Here is a 20,370-nt window from a genome sequence, read left to right on the forward strand (position 1 = left end):
CCCCCCAGAATCCCCTTTGGTTTTTAAGTTACCCACCCCACCCTTTTATTTTGACCACCATAATTGCAATTTTTTTCATTGCTAATTATAAGTCAGTTTTTCTTCTTCGTTGCTCTGAAGTCTATTACTCTATAAATTACAAACTCTGTTCCTTTTGTACTTCTGGGAGACAGAAAGGAAAAATGAATTCTTTAGATAAAAAAGTTAACTTCATAAATCTGAAAGAACCTTAAGAAGTATTGAATTGATCCTCAGTTTACAGATGAGATTCAGTGAGCTAGGGGTTTGGCCTAAGGGACAGTAACAGGACCGCAATCCCAGAATATACATACATACCCCAGGTTGTCTGGGGCCTCTACTTCATGTTGAATTCAAATTACTGAGGTCAACTATTTCACCCTCTCTAAGTCTTTCCAGTATGTTTTCCATGCTCTGCTCTAAAAGGTGTGCTCTAATTAAATGTTTGAGGAAGTATCTCTTCAATTTTACACTGGTTTCTTGACTTTAGTACTTCTCAGAAGCTTTACATTAATGTGCCCTGTGATTCTTCAAGGAATGGTTATAACATTTTTGAGTAATATAAATTAATACCTCAAGGAATTAATGTTTAAATAATACCCTTTGGAAATTATAACTTTGTTCTAAACATACTCTGTTTTTTCAGGTGCCCTGATGAAGTGATTTGCAGACATTCTGTAACTAATCTTGGCATGTTCAGGACTACATAGGAAACCTTGTGTGTAGACACAGTAGACATTCATGAAGCCTCAGTAAAATTACTGGAAAGGCCTCTCCAAGCACAAATTTTACATTTTAAGTGAAATTAGTTGAAGGCAGAGAGACAGACCTCCTTTTTTTTTTCCTTTAAATTTATTCAGTTACAATTGAAGCACTCTGAATTATACATATGTAAAGCATGCTACTTGATTGGTTTTGATATATGTATACACATGTGAAACCATGATCAAAATCAAGATAACAAATATGTCCATCATTCTGTCCTGCTCTCTACCCCTCCTAACTACAGATCTGCTTTCTATCACTAAAGAATGCTCTGAATTTTCTAGAACGTTGTATAAAAGAAATCATAGAACTTATGTTTTTTCAGGTTGTTTTGGTGGGGGAGGGCAGTCTGGCTTTTTACACTAACTCTAATAAATTTTGTGATTCATATGTGTTGTCATCTATGCATAGTTATGTATCAGCAGTTCTTTCTTTTTAAACTGCTGGTTAATTTTCCACGTACAGATAAACAATTATTTATCCATTCATCTGTTGATGGAAATTTGAATTGTTTACAGGCCTTGAGTATTAAAAATAAAGTGGTTATGCACATTTTTTAACACGTTTGGGGTGGATATATGTTTGTGTTTTGGGGGGGTATATTCTTGGGTGTGGAAAAGCTTGGTTATTTTGTAGGCATGCTGTTCTTTTTAAACAGGATTTTTCTGTGCTATTCATCCTTTCATGTGAACTAGTGTAGTTATCTTGCTCTTCTCTTACCCCCTAGGAAGTAAGTACTCACCTGGGGCAATGTGAAAGGGAGTACCCTACAAAAGAAGTGTAGAGAAGAGATGATTTGGATTAGGCATATCTGGGAAAGGCAAGGATTGTTAAGCTTCCAAATTTGTGTATTGGGAAGAGTGAAAGGAGAGCATATTCCAGTATTAAGTTCCAAAGACCAACTCCCTTATTTCTCATGTGTCCCTTTACAACTGGAAACTTGTTTCTATTGTACTGGGATTTCTAATGTTATTTTCCAATGATTCTAAACCCTCTGTGATCCTAATGGTGCACATCACTGTTGCTCTTATATTGTCCCCAGCTTGTTTGCTTCTGCTGGTGGCTTACAGCCCCTGATGGTCCTTCTGTTTCATAGGTGGTTCCTTGTCAAGAAGAAGAGTGGGGGAATGTCTATACTTTTGGAGGCAGAATTGTTTCAATACCTTTTCTACAAAGTTTTAAGATGGAATCTCTCAGCTAGGTCATTTAGTACTTATTGTTGCTTGTATGATTATAAGAGTAAATAAAGGTGACTTATAGACAGAATATTTTATTTGGTAGTAATAAGATAATAAGAAGTGAGGCTATTGTGATTTTAACTCTTTGATAAAACATATCACCTATTCATCTTGGATGTGCTGTATGAGCTAACACTAGATTTGTAGCAATCTATTATGTCAGAATTAATTTTGACAATTGACATGTTTGCACACTTTAAAAAATATTATGTACTATCAGAAGCACTGATTTCAAAATGTCTTCCATTCTGAGGGGAAATACGTCTGCAAGTGTTCTTAAAACATCAACACTGTAACTTTTTTCTTCAAATTCACCATTTTTTGTTCTACACTCGAAGTTGCAGTTTTTAGAAAGGTTCAGGTTTTGTTTATTTTTTCTTGAAAATTATTCTAGATAGTGAAGCCCAAAAGAAATTATTTGACATTGAAACTGAAGGAGCTACTAGTTCCATAAAAGCAGGGAGGTGAGAGTAAGGAGAGTTTAGTACTGTGGTGGAGAAAACCAAAACAACAAGGGAGTTGAATGTCAACCCTGTCCTGTTGTATTAATTATTGACTTTTGTTATAGTATGTACCTATAAAAGTATGCACATATTCACCATTCTGGGTAGAATATTTGAAAATACCAAAATGGACTCTTCTGTTAAAGGTGGAAAAGACTCTGCTTTGTCCTAAATACCTTGAAACTTATGCTAATTCAAAAAAGCCTTTTTTAAGAGGGAACATACAAGGGGACATACAATTTGAATTGGGCTTCCCACAGATCAGCCTAGTACTTTGAATTTTAAGGTAATAACTTTTTGTACATTTTTTCTCAGCATGACTTAAGTTAAACATACTTATGTACATTTTTATAGTTCCTGGCCTGACAGGGGTCTGCATGGTATTGGTGCTATTCCTGATGATTACAGCTTCGACATATGCAATACGGTGAGTGTCAGAGCCATTATTTTGATGTTCCTTGGTCAGATTATTTAGACTTCCTTAAGATTATCTTCATTTTCATATGTAGGAAATGTCTCGATTAACCTGAATGTTTAGCCAATGCAATATTCTGGTTACTGGACTGTTCTGTGTAACTAAGAGGGGAATAGAGAGGCATTTCTATATATCATTTCCTGTTTTAGAAAAATCTCTTTCTTTCAGTCAAATATTCTGGGTTGTAAGGAATTGTGTATGGAGGCTTTCCAAATACATGTTCCAAAGTGGAATAAAAGGGGGCGGGGTGTGGCTTATGCTTCAGTAACTTAAAACAGGACAGGGAATTACTATATTGTACACCTGAAACTAATATAATATTGTAAGTCAGCTATACTTCAATGAAAAAAAACCAACCAGAATAGGACTTACTTGCAAAAATGACCAAGACGTTGAACTAAATGATAGTAGACAGAAAGCGCTGTAAAAGACTTCGCTATATGTAAGAACCTGCTAAATAATAAAGGTGCCATTATAAACTTATGAGGAAAGTAAGGCTTAAGTGAATTAAATTCTAGATAAATTACTGAGTTTACTGTAAAAAATTATACCATTAAAGATTTACAAGAAACTTTAAGTGGATATTTATCAGCTCTCATAATGGACAAGGAAAAATATAGGAAATATTTGGCTACCTAAAAATATGAAAATTAAAACTCCTGAATGTCAATATACATTATAAAACTGAAAAATAAACATGCTATTGCAAAAATTATTACACTCACATGGAAGTAGTACATTCTTAAATTTGAATAGTTTAACCCACAACAATTGAGAAATATGCTATAGAAATGGGTAATTATTATGAACAGATAAGTCACAGAAGAATACAAAGTGAGTAACACAAAAATGAAAAAATACCTAATTACACTTATACAAAATACTGAAGATGTATAAAGTGGAGTCTGGGTTTGGGGAAACAGGCCCTCCTGCACTATGATTGGGTTTGTAATTTATAAACATGTTTCAGAGAGCAATAGGTAATGTGTATCAAAAGCCTTACAAAATGTGTGTCCTCTGATGTCATAATTCCACTTCTAGAAATCTAGATTCAAAAAGAAGCAGATCTGTGCAAAAAGGCATACGTTACAAGGATGCTAATGAGCTTGTTTATGATAGCAAAAACTGTGACCCATGTAAAGGTGACTCTACTGGCTCTTGCCTAAATTGGGGATTCTAAAGTTTCTAGGGGTTGTATCAGAATCATCTAAGCTTTTACGAATACCTGCCCGCCACCTCCAAGATTCTAATACATGAATATCTACCGAGATATATGAAATAAAATAACTGTTAGTCTTTACTTCTCTCAAACATTCTAGGTTGTGTTTATTATACCCATTCCTCTTCAAACTCTTTGTCCTCCCCCAGGACAATAACACAAGGTGTTACTTTAAAGTTATACACTATCCAGGAAGATAAGAGAAAATTTTAATAAACACTTATTTAGTTTATCTCCATCTGAGTTTCCTTTGAACTACTCTCAAAATATATATTGGGATAGAAACATTGGTTGTCTTAGAAGTCATTTGCAAATTGAGAATATTGATAAAAAGGACAACAGAAGTACGTATTAGCAGACTATTGCCTGCACCTTCGCCTTACATCATACTAACTTTAATATAAACAGCTGATTTTAATTCTTTCTATGTATCTTTATTTGAAATACAAAGAACCTTCAAAATGACAAAGTGTTACTTATAATTTTTGTCAGTTCTCTCTGCAGTGGTATGTTAATACTTTGATATTAATAGATAAATCTCAGATTAACTCATATTTTAACTTTCAATTGTGACATGTATTTGAAAGGATGCACGATTTTTTTAGTGAGATGGAGTGTAAAGTGGAATTGAAATTAAGTTATTTGTTTTTTCAGAGTTTCTAACTATGACATCTTCTGGTACACTCATAATCTCTTCTTGGTCTTCTACATGCTGCTGATGTTACATGTATCAGGGTAAGTTTAAAAAAAATGTTTTTAAAGCTATGTGTGCCTAAAAATGGGGTAATAAAAGAGAAATCTATAGAAATTTTCATAGGAAATGGTAAAATTATTTGATTACTTGGAATTGAGGATAGTGTCAAGAGTGGGATAAATAGTTCTATTTTTGCCATAGCATGTTTTAACAAAACTAGCATAAAAGTATATTAAAACAGAAAGACAGAGTTACTTCTCCCACAATGTTGTAGTTTTTAAAGCCCCTTATAGTTATGTCCTGATAAGCTCTAAAAGAAAGTGAGTAGGAACTGGAGAACTTCAAGAAGATATTTAGTGTTTGAATTTTCAGGAATTTATTATGTCTTGCTGCTGCAGAGTTTGGAACAGTGGAGTTACTAGTTTACTAATATTTGCAGAGACAGCCAAAGATTTATAAGACCCAAATACAAGGATCTGTCAAAAACACCAGAAAATCACAAAGGGAAGAGAGATAGCATCCCAAGTTTTTACAGAGAATTTACCCCAAATACTCTGAAAAGTATGTGGACCCAAGCAGTATACTCAAATGTATGGTGCTTAAAATAATTCATTAGGTCAGAGGATGTAAATAAATAATATGTTTTTGTGTATGTATATGTCTGCATGATTACAGCGTGGACCTGTGAGTTTGTCTTGACACTCACACTAATATGACACAATAGGCTATTGTCTGGCATCAGGTCCACTTGGCTTAGTAGAAGGATTCAGGACAGGAAACATGGAATGTCAACAGGATAATGTCAGGTACTTCTTCAGTAGGGCTCCCTCTAGATGCACAGTAACCATTTTCCACCTTCTCTCCCTTACCTTGCATGTAGTAACTCAGTTTTAAGATGAGGAGACCATATGGATACACAAGGACTACCTTCCCTTGGGAAGGCTCATGCTCCACAGGAACCAGTCTCTTGGTAATAGTCCAAGTCTCCTCAAGGGATGCCCTCAGTTGCTAGAACACACTGCATCAGGAAGCTGAGGTCACTCAGCATCCTCCAGGTCCAGATGCTTTCCATCAATAATAATCAATGCTGGCTGGTAACACAGCTGGCACTCCCTGTTTATCTTAACTCAAAATGTTTCCAGGGAAACAGTATTTGGAGAAAAGTTCAGACCTGCTGTTAATTTTTTCTTCAGAATGTTTTATAATGTACTTTGTCAGTACAGTAAATCTTATCCATAAATTTTATATTTATTTCAAGGTGCATGTTCAAAATGTTGTTCCCCCACTTTTGGAGGCCATTGATTTAGACATCAGTATTTTATGTGGATCTCTGTCTCCTACATCCTGGTTCAATTTATTCTGTATCATGGTTCTAGAACATATAATTGTAGAGCATTAGACACATGGCCACACATAATCCCGACTTCCAGCTAGCCATGACTGCCACATAGGGAAGAGGGCCACAGTCAGTGGAACCTCTGGGTTCTGTTCTTTTCCCATTGTAGGGCTAACACATTCTGTAGAGTATTAGGACACCAAGAAAGCCCTTGGTAGAGAAAATCTGCTTTATATTCTGTTCTTTAAATGGCTTGCATGCCCGTCCAGGGCTATTATCATAAAAATGGACTATGAATAAACAGATGTGCTACTAATGATAACACTAATTTAAAACATTTGCAAAGTGCTTACTATGTGCCAAGCATAAATTCAAAATGATTTAGATGATTTATATTATTAAAGGATTATAGTTTTATAAGGATAAACAATGTTGTTAAACCCTTTTTATGGGTGGGAAAACAGATTTAGAGAGAGTAAATAATTTGCTAAAGTTTGCTTAACTGATATATCCTGAATTCAAATCCAGACATTCTGACTCAAAAACTTATATTGTTATACTTTTTTTTTTTTTGAGAGTTCAGTACTTCTAAGAATTTGGTCTTAAGTTTTTTTAAAGAGGTTAATATCTTGATTTATCTGGAATTGTTCTCTCTTCCTCTCTCTCTCTAGCTATAACAGATGAGAGAAAAATATAATAATTTGTTAGTATAATTAGTTATGCATTCTTTTGTCTTTATGTTGTACTAAATTAAAACTGAGAAAATCTGTTTCTTTGTAATTCAAAGTACAGTTATTTTTCAAAGTTTCAGGAGTTCTAACAGGCTTCTGGAGTTAGGGAGTATTAAGAGTCCTTTCTCTATTTTTTTGGAAGTAAAAGAAGGTATATTTAAAATTTGATTTTACTTCTGTAGAACAGGGGTCATAAACAGAAAGTGATTTTAATTTATGTAAAGAAACAACCAAAGACATCAACAGAATGAGTTAAATATAATCACTCTATTATACTAACTGAATTAATAGTTCTTTACATATGATTGATAAAAATGAAGAAAACAATTATTAAAATACTGTAATAACTGTTGTGCAACAAATATACAATACTCTAAGCATTCTATAGTGCACATTTTTTATAAAGTTTAATTTTTTTAATTGAAGTATAATTGACAAATGAAATTACATATATTTAAAGTGTACAAGTGAATTAACACATCTATCATTTCACATAGTTTCCTCTTTTTTTTTTTTCTGGTGTGAACTTTTAAGATCTTCTCTCAGCAAATTTCAAGTATACAATACAGTATTATTAACTGTAGTCACCATGCTGTACACTAGATCCTTAGAACTTATTCATCTTATAACTAAAAGTATGTAACTCTATGAAGTTTAATTTTTAATAAAACTACATAGATTATGCTTCTGGTGTAGGAAAAATTATTACTGATAAATCTTACAGCTTTCTTAGAATGGAACATTTCTCAAAATGTTCTTTTTTATCTTTAAAGGATCTATCTACAAGTAAATCTACTGAAGCTATTATTTGTGCTAATGTTGAAGACTTAGACATATCTTTATTTATAAAATTCCTTGATAATGTCATTCTCTAGCTTTTGGTTATACAAGTAAAGTGCAGCTATTCAAAACAAGCTTCTTGAATTTATATTGAGATTTCTGTTAAACAGTATGCTTTAGGTTTGAACAGAAAAGCACTATTTGTTGGGCATTTGCTTCTTTCTCTATCAATGTGGTAAGTACTATAATAAAGAATGAAAGAACGATATAATATATGATACTTAGTCTCCCAGAATTAGTAATTGGTTTGACATTAAAAAAAAAAAGAGTTGAAAGAGCTGAAGACAATTTTAAACTGCATATTTTCCAAGTGTAAACATATTTTATTTTCAAGAATTCTGGTAGCCTAGAGAATTGAAGGATCAATGTGGGCTAGAAATTTTAGAAAATTTTTGACTTCAAAAATGAAGCAGTTTGAAATTGTCGACTGGTTTCCTTATATAAGCAGACTTCTGTAGTAAGGAGGAACAATTGCTTCATATGATTTTCTAAAGTCAATTTTATTTTTATAGAACCTCAAACTTTGAAGGAAGCTCAAAAGATGATTTTGACTAAGAATCTTTGAGTCTCCCTACAATATGTCTAAGTAAATATATAATTGTGAAAAGCCCATTCTGTTTTTGGAAAGCTCTCATTTTCACAAAGTCATTTCTCTTTTGAAACAGAATCTATTTTACTTTAATTTCTACCCAATGATTTAGAAGTCTGTGACTCTGGAGACCATGGAAATTGAGTTCTTCTCCTTCTTTAAATTCTGTTCCTCTGTTACTTTCTCCTTTGAATAAATTAATAGTTAATATTCATTGAGTACTTATCTTACTAATGGTTGATTTCATTAAGTCCTCCCAACAACTCTGGTAAAGTTTGCTGTTATTATTATTATTATTATCATTATCATTATTATCATTCCCATTGTCCAGGTGAGAGAACAGGGGCACTGAGAGGTGAAGAAACTTGCTGAAAGTCATGGCTAGTAAATAGAAGAGCTTGGGTTTGAACCCAGGTATCAGATTCCAGAGCCCACATTCCTAACCAGTAAATCAAACTGTTTGGCATGGCTTCCCTGTATCCCTTTCAAATCTGGAAACCAAAATTAAATACGGTGTTCTTGGTGTATGCAATGTATATTGGCAAAGTGGAAGTCTTACCTTCTTTGCTCAAAATATTACAACTCAATATTATTAGGATCTAATTATCATGTTCCACGATTATACATGCCTTTAGCTTAGCCTAGTTTTCATTCCTATTACCTATATTTTAGATTTTTTTCATTAGTATAAGCAATTCTATTGCATGGCACCCTAAAAAACCCACATTTCATATACAATAAATTCAGATGTTTTATCAATGTTCAAATAGATCTCTAAAATACATTAATTTGTTTTTTCCTAGGAGGTCAGTATAACATGGCAATTAAGAGCTACATCACTTAATAGCTGTATGACCTTGCCAGATAATTTGCCCTTTCTCTTTCATCTGTTTTATGGGATTAATAATAAAATATCTATATCAGGGTTGTCTCATGTTTAAATAAGTGAATGCAGCAATGTAGGCAGAATATAGATATACTCAATAAATGTTAGCAGGATAAAAAATTATACTGGTACTGATACTAATAACTGTGTAAGGAAGAAACTCCACATTTAATTTGCTGAAGAATCATTTCTGTTTTGATAAGGACACTGCACTTTTGAAGAGCCCAGATTTTCCTATCAGCAAAGTAATTTGATAAACATATAATGAAAACTGCTTAGCAGATCAAAAGAATAATCCTAAAGGGCAACAGTTTTTATAATGTCGTTATGTCTCAAAGGTTCAACTGATTTTAATGATAAAGGTTTATTTTGGGATTTGCAAGACAAGCCTTCGCCTGAGGAATTTTTTTCTGATTTTTAATACACCTTTCTAGGAGGTTGCCATTTGTACACTGTACTAAAGATATTTCAATTCAGAAGACATTCAGAAAAAAATTTTAAAACCAAAAATGTTCCCTCTTTCCAGACATGAATGTAACTGGACGTTTCTTTCTTCATTTTCATTTGAAAAACTCATCAGGAGGTGAGATATACTACCATTCTCACTTACTGATGAAAGGGTATTGGAGGGAAAAGCAACTATGAATGTCACAGAGTCTCAGCCCAGAGCCTAACCCCACTCCTTTGAAAGGCATGTGGAGGGAAAGCATCGTAAATGAGATCGGGCACCCTAGCCTTTCAATTTTACGACAGTCAACACTCCCACTGGCTTTAGCTCTCCAAAGTGTTGCATGGGTAGTAATTTTATTTTATTTTTTATTTACATAAGAGAGGAAATATCATGTGAGAATTCTGGGAAAGAAAGGGGGAAGGTCCTTTTCAAATGTGTAGATGGCAGTGAGAGCCAAACAATAGTGAATAACTGAGCCAGCTGGACTTCCCAGACTATATTTTATTACAAAAATAAGACCTGGATTATTCTTTTAAACAGAGCTTTCTGCCATTTGGGGCTACTGCTGGCAAGAGTTCGTGGTAGAGCATGATTTATATTCTGCTTGAATCATTTTTTTCAGAGAATTTAAAAGGAATGGTTTTCTAGGTGCATGTTTCTAGAAACATTTGTTCTTTAAACCCGAGGAACACAGTGAGTAGCCCCTGTCAACAATGACAATGAACCAGAGACACTGTCAGCTTCATAGGTATTGAAACTCAAGAAATTAACCCGGGGTAGACAAATACTTATGAGATTAAGCTTATTGTGTTGGTTTATCTTCCCTCTACTATGCCCTTAGGAGGAGAAAATTAAAAATATACTCTTGGGGGATGGATGTATTTATGCAATATTGTTAAGTGTTAGAAGTTGCAGATTCCCAAGAATCTTCTCTTTTATAAGTGCCTGTACTGAGGGCTCCTTTTACCCACACTGATGTGGAAGGAGGAAAGGCTTGTGGGATTTTCCTTTTGGGGAGAAGCACCAGCTCTTCTTAGAATGTCAAATGGAAACTTGGTGAAGCCAAGGGAAAGGAAGACCCAGAAGCTGTATGTTAAGCCAAAAGTACAGAATATTAAACACTATATAAAACCTTAGGTAAAAGGGAGAAAGTCAGGTTATAGCTGAAGTTGTAGTTGAATAGTAGAAAATTCCAGTGTTCTCTGCAGCCTACCCCCATTATGCATCTGCGAGTTACAGTATGAAAGAGAAAAGAACATATAGCAGAGTGATGTATCCTAGGTAAATTATAGTGGTTTTGAGGGTAGGACTGTTTCTTACTTATCTTCATCAGTGGAATCCCTTTCATCATCAATCCTAAATCATCATTCACTCAGTGTTTGCTGGATTATGTGGAACTGTATTAATTGGCTTTTAGCTAGGAATGTGTTATTCTTCTAGACCCTTCCAATTTTCCTCAAATATTAAAGTATTACAGATAGCAATAAAAATAATCTGTGTATTTATTTAAATGTAACTTGGATTACCATTTTGGGCCTGTCACTTATACTTAGTGTTATCTAGGTAATAAGTTATTATGGCAACTGGATTGTCAATTCCCGTGTCTGAAGAATTAACTTTTAAGTCTTAACTATTTTCGTTGTGTTGTAGACTGGCACATTTTTGCTGGAGATTTTTGTGTGCTTCTGTGGCTAAAAATTCTTTGGATCATGAAGGAAATTTTTTCATCTCTTTTTATTTGTCTTCTTTCACTTTTTTGGTTTTTTAATTTTTTACTTAAAATATATAGGGTGAATAAAATTCCTGAGGAATTAAATCTTTGTTATGTGGAATTCAAATCCCCCCATAATATTCACATATTTTCCATATGTTAATAAATATAGTGTTCTATACAACTATGATCTTTAGACATGTATGTGTTTTTTTCCCATTTCTAATTTCCCATTCATAGGATTAATTTTCCTTCTTGTGTAAAAAATGATTTTTCTATGTAATAATTCCTGACTAAAGTCTTATGATTTATTTATTTTTGCTGATATTTTATCCTGAAAGCCAGGCAAGGGTGGGAATTGAGATTGTGGGGTATTTTCTCCCATAAGGATGCCATTTGTATAGATAGAGATGTGTAGTATATTTGAAGCATTTTCATGTAAATGAATTAATTTATGTTATAAGCTATACTTATTAATGAATTTTTAATCTTCTAAACTGTGAGTCAACTTTCTCCCCAATTTGAGGGTAGAAGTAGTGAGCTCCAGCCCAAATACTTTCTCACATAATTTTAACCTCAGTTTTTCTCCTGGGACCTTATTTATAATAACAAGTGGTTCTGGCTAGAGGTACAGGGTGAGAAAGTTGGGGAGGAAGGAGAAGTAACTAGGGCTAAATTTATGGTAAGAAATATTTTCAGTACATTAAAGTTTTTTCTGAAATGTGGAATAATCCTTTTCTCCCCCACTGCCCTTTTAGTAAAGCCTGAAAGCAGAGAAAATAGTAACAAATATTAGATGCTTACATATTTTTTCCTTCCCAAGACATCAATGTCCTTTCCTTTATATACCTGTGAATTAGAGGGTAACAGGCACTGTCTCTCTTGCAACTGAGAAAACGTATTAAAATGACCTATTTTACTTCACACACTTAGGGAAGTTTGGGATCTTGATCCTATGTCCTTATGTCCTTAAGCTCCAAGGCTTTGTTTTGCCAGCTGCATAGTGTCTGTGGCAGGGTGCTTAATTGCAGGGCTCACTGCAAAATGAAAATACGGGGCCCTTTGATAGAAAATTATTAAGCATTTCAAGATGATGGCAACAGAACATTGAACCAATTACAGTGCCTTTCTAAGACCAGGGTCCCGTGAGAGCACACAGATCACACACCCATGATGCTGGCCCTGTCTGTGTTGCCCAGTCTCGTACCTTGGGTATCACCACCAGCAAGATCTAGACACAATACGTGCTCCAGTCAAGCTGCAGGTTGTGAGTACACTCGGGTATCTGTGGCAAAAGCCCAGCGAAAAATGCAGAGGCAAGTATCTGGCAAGAATCTGGCTAGACCCGACAAAGTGGGGGTGAGAGTAGAAACTTTGGTTGGATGGGTATCTGATGCTTAGGGTTTCCCTGAGGCACGCTGGATCCTTAGTTTAGGAAAGCACTCTATTTCTAGATGCTGATAACAGATAGGCTTGACTCTCTTGATGACTTGTCTACCTAGGTTAGGATGGGCTCAGATTCAGGGCAGGGCTGAGATCTCAGGTTGGACTTTGCAGTACTCAAGGGTGAAGAGGAATGCTGTAAGTTGCAGACCTACTTAATACTATTCCCTGCAAAGTTGAACGAACACACATGGTTTATTTTACTAACTGCCATTTGCTAAAGTCTAGACAGCTTTATTGAAATTAGAATGAGTTCAAACTAACTTCTTTGTTTGTTAAAACCGGGTGACTCCTCAATCACGTGTTTCAAAAATAACCACAACAAAAAATTGTTTATATACTTCTAGCCATTTATTAAAACATTCAGTGAATATTTATCGAACACTTGTTACAGATTATAGGCACTGTTCTAGACACCAGAAAAATAGAGGCACAGGACAAATCTTTGACCTTAAGTAGTGTATATTCTAGTGGATTCCTCAGAATCCAGTGGGTTTTGCAATATTGAATTTGGATGTATTTTCTTAAGCTCTTTTTTTGTACTTGAAGCAAAGTAAAAAGAATGGTCAGAAATTTTTTTCTGTAAAGAAAAGAAATATTTTGTATGTTATAGAATACAAGGTAAAAAATAGATTCCTCATGGGACAAGGATTTTTTTCTCCACTTTAAAAATGGATTAAAATCACCACAAACATAAAGGTCTCATAAGCAACACTGCATTTGTTAGAAATTTGTAACTTTCAGTTAAAGTAGAGATGATTTTGTGATTCTCTTTTTGGCAGGCATAGTGTTTTGTAATATTTAACTTTTGCCATAAAAAGTTATTATGATTTCTATGCTTTAACCTGGTAGGATTTATTCTGTGTACTATATTATTTTCTATGACTTTGCCACAGCCAGGCATTAAAAAATAGTGGTATAACTATAATGCCTAGTGAAGAAAAAAGGAAAGAAAGAAAGAAACCTATTTTGTGGAAACACTGTTGAGTGTTGCAAGCACATCTTGAAATCCTTATGAGTGCAAAAACAATAGTGTCCACAACCATGTGTTTTAATACATCATAAAATCCTTGATCTCTCATCATTGAAGAACGCTAGACATTCCAGAGATACTTCAAAATCTCTCTTTTAGAACATAATGCAATATACCTTAAAAAATTAGTAATAAGTGTTCCTATTCCCACATAGGCCATGTGCCTCCTTCCCCAACTCCCTGCCACATCACTGTCTTAACTTGGCAATATTCTCTGCTTACCATTCACTAACATCTTTTTCTTTTTTTTCACTTTCAAATGATTTTTCATTTAATTATGAAAGGTACAACAATATAAGAATGTTCCCTTTATTTTAACTTTTAGATGCACTTGCTGTATTCAAACAAATTATGTAGTTATTATTTGCTTTTAAAATCAATTCACTAGAAACGCACTGAAGACTTACTACATGCAAGAAACTTGCTGGAGGGCTGATGAGATTTGACAGTGAGTGTAGTTATAAGGGGGATATATAAATGCACAAGATATTATCCCTTCTACTAATTTGGGAATAAACAATGTGCCTTTGTTCGTACTACTCCCTCATATTGGAATGTCATTTCCCTAGTCTCTAACATTGGAATCTCCACATCCTTCAGTTGCTTCTCCATGAAGCCCTTTCCAGAATGTCATAATCAGAGTTCATTATCTCTATGTACTCTCCAGGGGTCACTATACATCTATATAGCATTACTCATTTTGGTTTTTAGTTGTTTTTGCTTTCATGCCTAATTATAGCCATTAAAGTTGTGCTATTCAATTTCGATTAATTACAATGAAATCATATGAAAAATTCAAGTTTTTGCTTGCACTACCACGTTTCAATTGCTCAATAGCCACATGTGGCCCATGGCTGGACAGCACAGATTTGGACCATTTCCACCACCACAGAAAGTTCTGTTGGATAGAAGTGCACTAAATTCTAAGCGTCTTAAAGACAGAGGCCATATCGTTTTAATAAGTTTCAAAACTTAAATAATAATAAATGTGAAATAGGTATATCTCAGTGGTGATGTGGGGTAAGGAAGAAGATCAGGATTATTCGTCAGATAGATACAGCTGTGCATTATTTAAAGTGTTAATTGAAGTGAGCTCTGTTGTATCTGAAAAGATTGCGTTAAACTCTAAAGAAAGACAAGTCTATTATGTTTGCTGAAATAAATATAGGTACTAGGGATTCAAAGAAATCACAAAGACCACATGTAATATTGAACTCAGTTTTAACAAATGTGGTCACAGTGAAGTAATTGGATTAAAAAGATGATATTTGATTTTTATCTATCAATCTAGTATCTATAATATCTAATGTACATTCCTATTCAAAATTCTTCAGTGAAATTATTTTATGGACCTGAAATATAATTTTTAAAGCAATGTTATATTCTAGGGTTGCAAATTCTAAGAATTTCTTCAGTAGTACCAAAGAAATTTCTAAAATTTCTAAAACGTTCTGTACCAGTACTAAAAAAGTTTTATTTTTTACTAGTACAATGAAAAAGTAAGTTACTACATTTATTTGAACTTGAAAAATAACATAAAATTATTGGTTTGGTAGAAATACACTACCTCCTTTTCCAGATATATAACCATGTAGAGCCATAAAGTTTATTCATTGCACACATTGGCCTTCAATTTCAGTATATTGTTCATAAGTAGAATGGGGATTCTGCAGGGGGAGCAGGTCTAGTACATGGGAAGGTGTATGGTCTTTGTGCTCTGACTTGGCTACTGACTGACAGTGTGGTCTTGGGCAGATTACTTAACAGTTCTGAATGTTTTCACTCATTCTGAGATGGGACTACTGACCTTTACCACACAAATGTATTATGAAGTTTGTGGAAATAGGTATTGAAGCATCAAGCACCTGTCTGTCATGTACTACCTATCCTTCCAATACTAAGTTCAATACCTGCCAGTGTCCTTCCTTTTGAACCCATCAGTATCTTTACCACCTAATTTAGCCAAAAAACCCCAGAGATACCATGCTTGATTTTTTTCTGATGAATGATATTTTTTGTTTATTATCATTGTTTGCCTGTAGATCTTTTCTCTCTTATCCATGTTTCTTCAATGGCAACAATTACAATCTGAGACAAAGAAAAGACCATTTTAATGGGCATAGACAGAGGTAACCTATGCCATTAAGCTTGATAATAGCTTAAATAACATAACACTCTCAACATTAAAAGGGATTTTAGAATATTATATGCAACTTTATATACCAAGAATGGCAACATTGTTTATTTGATTGGGCTGTCCTGAAGATTTGTACTGCATAGTAAAAACATTTGTCATTCTAAAGACCATTAGCACATGGGGTGATGTCCACTTGAATGCTGTGATGACTTAGGAGAAGGAATAAATAACATTTCTTTGCCTGATATGAAGCAGCCCCTTCACACACACACACACACGCACACACACACATACACTCTCTCTCTCTCTCTCTCTCTCTCTTTCTCTCTCTCTCTCTCTATCTGACATAATTTCCAGGCTTTTGTTCATTTTGAACCCCTTCCCTTGATGTCTACTTCTTTAACCAACTGATTTGCTATGCACGATATAGGTTTTTGGAGTGAGGGAGCTCAGGTTTCTGAATCCCATGCTTTGACTACTACTTAATTAATCTCTGACCTAAACAATAGCCTTGTGTTTCTCATCTGTGTAATGGGAATAAAAACACCTGGTATGTTATTTTGTTTTGAATTTTAAGTGGGAAATAGATGTTTACAAAATTCCTGACATACTTTCTTAATAAATGTTGACCTTCCCCTCCCTTACCTTTTCAAAGGTATGTTGTGAGGATCCAATGATCCAATGTATAGTATAGTAAGTATAGTAAGTATAGTGTATAGTAAGAGGTGAAGAGCTTAGAATTTGAGTCAGACCTGTGTTCAAATCTCGGCTCTGCCACTTATTAGCTGTGTGACCCTAGGGTATTAATTTATTAAAATAGTTTCTTAATTTGTAAAATGGGAATAATAATTTGTATTTCATGTAGCTGTGGTGAGGGTAATGTGAAATGTATACAAATTGCTCTGGACTGGACCTCATGTCTTCTATATATTACTAAGTTCTTATTAACTCACTCTACTCAAATTATTATTTGTGGTTTGAGTTATGTTCAGCTTCTCTAAAGATATCTTCTAAACTGGATTTTAAGTTTTTGGAGTGTTAGGGGCCAGATCTGACTATCTGCAGCACCACCCAGGATAGTGCCAGTTGCATTATGCCAATGTTTGTCCAACTTAACAACCAATAGAAAACAATGCTCGAGATTTTTGGCCTGCCCACCCATCAGCCACTACCCTTGGGATAGTTAATAAGAGCAACAGGTTTGGGTAACTCATTACTTGTAATAAAAGCTGTATCAAATTAATGGATTTTTCAAGTATTAAAATGGCACAATTGTATTATATGACTAGAACTCTATAAAAGGTTATGTAATTGGCTCACATTTATATAATATGCATTCATTTATTCCATACCTAGGCCATATCTACTGCATTACTGAAAAAAATGTGTGTGTGGTCTACCATGGATGTTATGTAATACAGCCACTACTTAGATGCTCCTGACGTGTTCTCTGTGCTCTCCAGTGACTTCATAATGACTGGTTTTAGGGAAGAAAGAAAAATAAAGTGAAGAGAGAAAGGGAATTGAACATAAGCAAAAGGGGTAAAAGGGAGAATGATCAGGTTGAGTAGATGGTACATTCCACCAAAGACTACCTTAGTCATTGCTAAGTCATTGACCTATTTAGTATCAGTTTTCTTGTTATAGTTTTTGTTGTTTGAAAATATCATCCTTGTAATATCATTTGTAAAATTATAGCTGTGGTGAACTTAAAGATGTACTTTTTAAATGTACTAAAGTTGATTAATTGGGAGCATGAATGGTAATTTAAAAACACTCACAGACAATGAGGAAAAACAATTTTGGAAACCAAAATTTTAATATCTCAAAATTAAAATAAACATTTTCAATGCTTTTCAAAATCTTATTTTTTTCTTCAAGATTTGCTTATGCAAAAAAAATTTTTTTTTATATAATCTATGATTTCATGCACTATCCCTGTGAGGTAGATCTTACTTAACTCCTTGTAAGAAATAGAGCAAAGAAAGTTGAAAGCTTATCTTAAATCTCACAAAATATGAAATAATAAGAATGGTATTTTAGGGTTTTAAGTTCTCCTTCCTGATTCATTATTTTGAGTCTTTTATGTGGTCTTGTTTATGGAGAAATTGAAAAGTAAGTAGGTTTAGGGCCTGATTGCTGTGTATTGTTTTCAGATCACAGGAGATGCAAGCTTCCAGTTTCTGTTATGTTTGTTTAACGTTTCTCTGTAAATCAACAAGGCTTGTTTTATCTAGTCTTAGCCAAATCAAATATGATCCCCATACTTTTCCATTTGTGTTTGAAATTATAGTGAAAGTACTCATCATTATAGTGTTTATTGAAGTGAAAACTTGTATGTGATTGTATGAATGCCTAATAGACTTGAAGTAAAGGCTGTCAAATTCAAGAATATTTGGAAAGATTGCATGTGTCTTCTCTACCATGTATCTGTGGCATTTGTGGGGGGGTGTCTAAATTTTTTGATTTAGTTCCATAGTAAAGAATTTGTTAAAAATTTTAAGATTCCTCAATTGCTCTTAAGTAAGAGATATGAGAAGCATTTTTTGGATAAATGCTATGTAAAGTTAATAAGAAAATAAGGTTATTTTCTTGTACTGTGTTCTCTGATTTCAATCTCTTTTTCATCTCCTTGTTTTTATTTTTTTCTTAACTTTAGAGGGCTGCTTAAGTATCAAACTAATTTAGATACGCATCCTCCTGGCTGCATCAATCTTAATGGAACCCGCTACCAGAATATTCACTTACCAGAGTATCTCTCAGAACATTTTCATGACTCTTTCCCTGGAGGATTTTCAAAACCAGATGAGCTTACCCAGAACACATTTGTGAAGATTTGTATGGAAGAGCCCAGGTTCCAAGCTAATTTTCCACAGGTCAGATTAATTCTGTCTTTAATGGTCTCTGCAAAGTCCATGTTTCCATAACAATTGATCAACATTGTATTTAGACATGTTTTGAAGGTAATGAAGCAATTATTTTTGCAGAAGAGAATGTTTCAGGATGTTTCAATAGCAAATTAGTACCTATTGTTTCATTATAGGCAGCTGACAGCTCAACGAGAAAGAGCTATGATATTACAGAATATAGAAAATCCCTGCTCAACTGATCATATGATCTTTGCATACTGTGGCACTGGTACTTGCCACAAGAAAGGTAGCAAAGATATTTTCCTTATGCATTGAGAAAAATAAGTTGAATTAGGAAAACAATAGTGAAAGAACTAGTACTACTACTAATAATTATTATGGTATATTATAATATTATGGTACAATATTATATATAATATTATAAATACTAAGCTGTAAAATCAAATTATTGAATGCTTAATATCATCTGCTAGGAACTATGCTAAAATATATTATATGCATAATTTTTTCAATATTTACAACTCTTTGAAGTAATTACTATCACCCTCAATTTTTTAATGAGGAAATTGTGGCTTAAATACATTAAATACCTTGACCAAACTCTACAGACTAACACATGGGAGAAGTAGAGTGTAAAACCAGGTTGTTGATTTGCTCTTAGAAAACTTCTTTCCCAAATACCCAGCCAGTAGTTTGATAAAGGTCCTAATCTTCCCTTGTGGCCATGAGAGCTGCCCACATAGGTATTATGCCCTGTATTCTTTGTCTGTAGCAAATGAAAATCAGGACATAGTGATGTTGAATGTCTGTTTTAAGAAGAAGAAAGGGGGGTCAAAAGGTCAAGTTTGTAGATGACTTTGGAGTGAGTGAATGTTAGTCTTGTGTTTATTATTAATAATAACCCTCTAGATTTCTATTAGACTTTACAACCTTCATTGCTTTTCTGGGCTTCACATAATGCTATATGTTAGGGAGGGCAGGTATTGGGACTCCCATTTTACTTGTGTGTGATGTGATGCTCGAATGGTGACTGTCCCAAAGTTGCAGAGCTTGTCCTGTGATGCTTACTCTTGACACAGTTTCTAACCAAATGTGAGGAAGAGGCATGATTTGCATGGAAGAATATAGTTCTGGAATAACTCTGTAAATAAGGTTTAAAAAAGTGACCATGAAAATAAGTTTGGGTTGTAGGCCTCCAGGTGTTGAGGGAGGTAAAGTATGCAGTTGCAGGAGAAAGGTTGGTTACACAGGTTATGCAGTTATCCTGGGATCAGGGCTATCCCTCCAGCACACATGGAAAATTGTCATGGTTTCCAAATTCTAAATATTATCTGCTATTCATATTACATAAAAGTAAGTTGTGAACAACACGTGATATACCCATATTTAAAAATATGTGCATATACATATTTTACATTGGGTATACATTTT

The 20,370-nt window shown here is 34.1% G+C and overlaps 1 protein-coding gene across 5 annotated transcripts in view; it reads left to right on the forward strand.

Moving 5' to 3' along the window:
- NOX4 (NADPH oxidase 4) overlaps positions 1-20,370 on the forward strand; it is a 141,676-nt gene that overhangs the window by 39,369 nt on the left and 81,937 nt on the right. For all 5 annotated transcript variants that reach the window (XM_082628469.1, XM_082628468.1, XM_082628470.1 and 2 more), the window contains 3 exons: positions 2,879-2,951; positions 4,873-4,953; positions 18,729-18,945. In XM_082628469.1, coding sequence (XP_082484595.1) covers positions 2,879-2,951; positions 4,873-4,953; positions 18,729-18,945 — 371 coding nt within the window. The remainder of the gene's footprint in view (positions 1-2,878; positions 2,952-4,872; positions 4,954-18,728; positions 18,946-20,370) is intronic.

The sequence above is a fragment of the Mesoplodon mirus genome, assembly GCF_964341445.2.
Source record: "Mesoplodon mirus genome assembly, chromosome: 7".
Taxonomy (NCBI): domain Eukaryota; kingdom Metazoa; phylum Chordata; class Mammalia; order Artiodactyla; family Ziphiidae; genus Mesoplodon; species Mesoplodon mirus.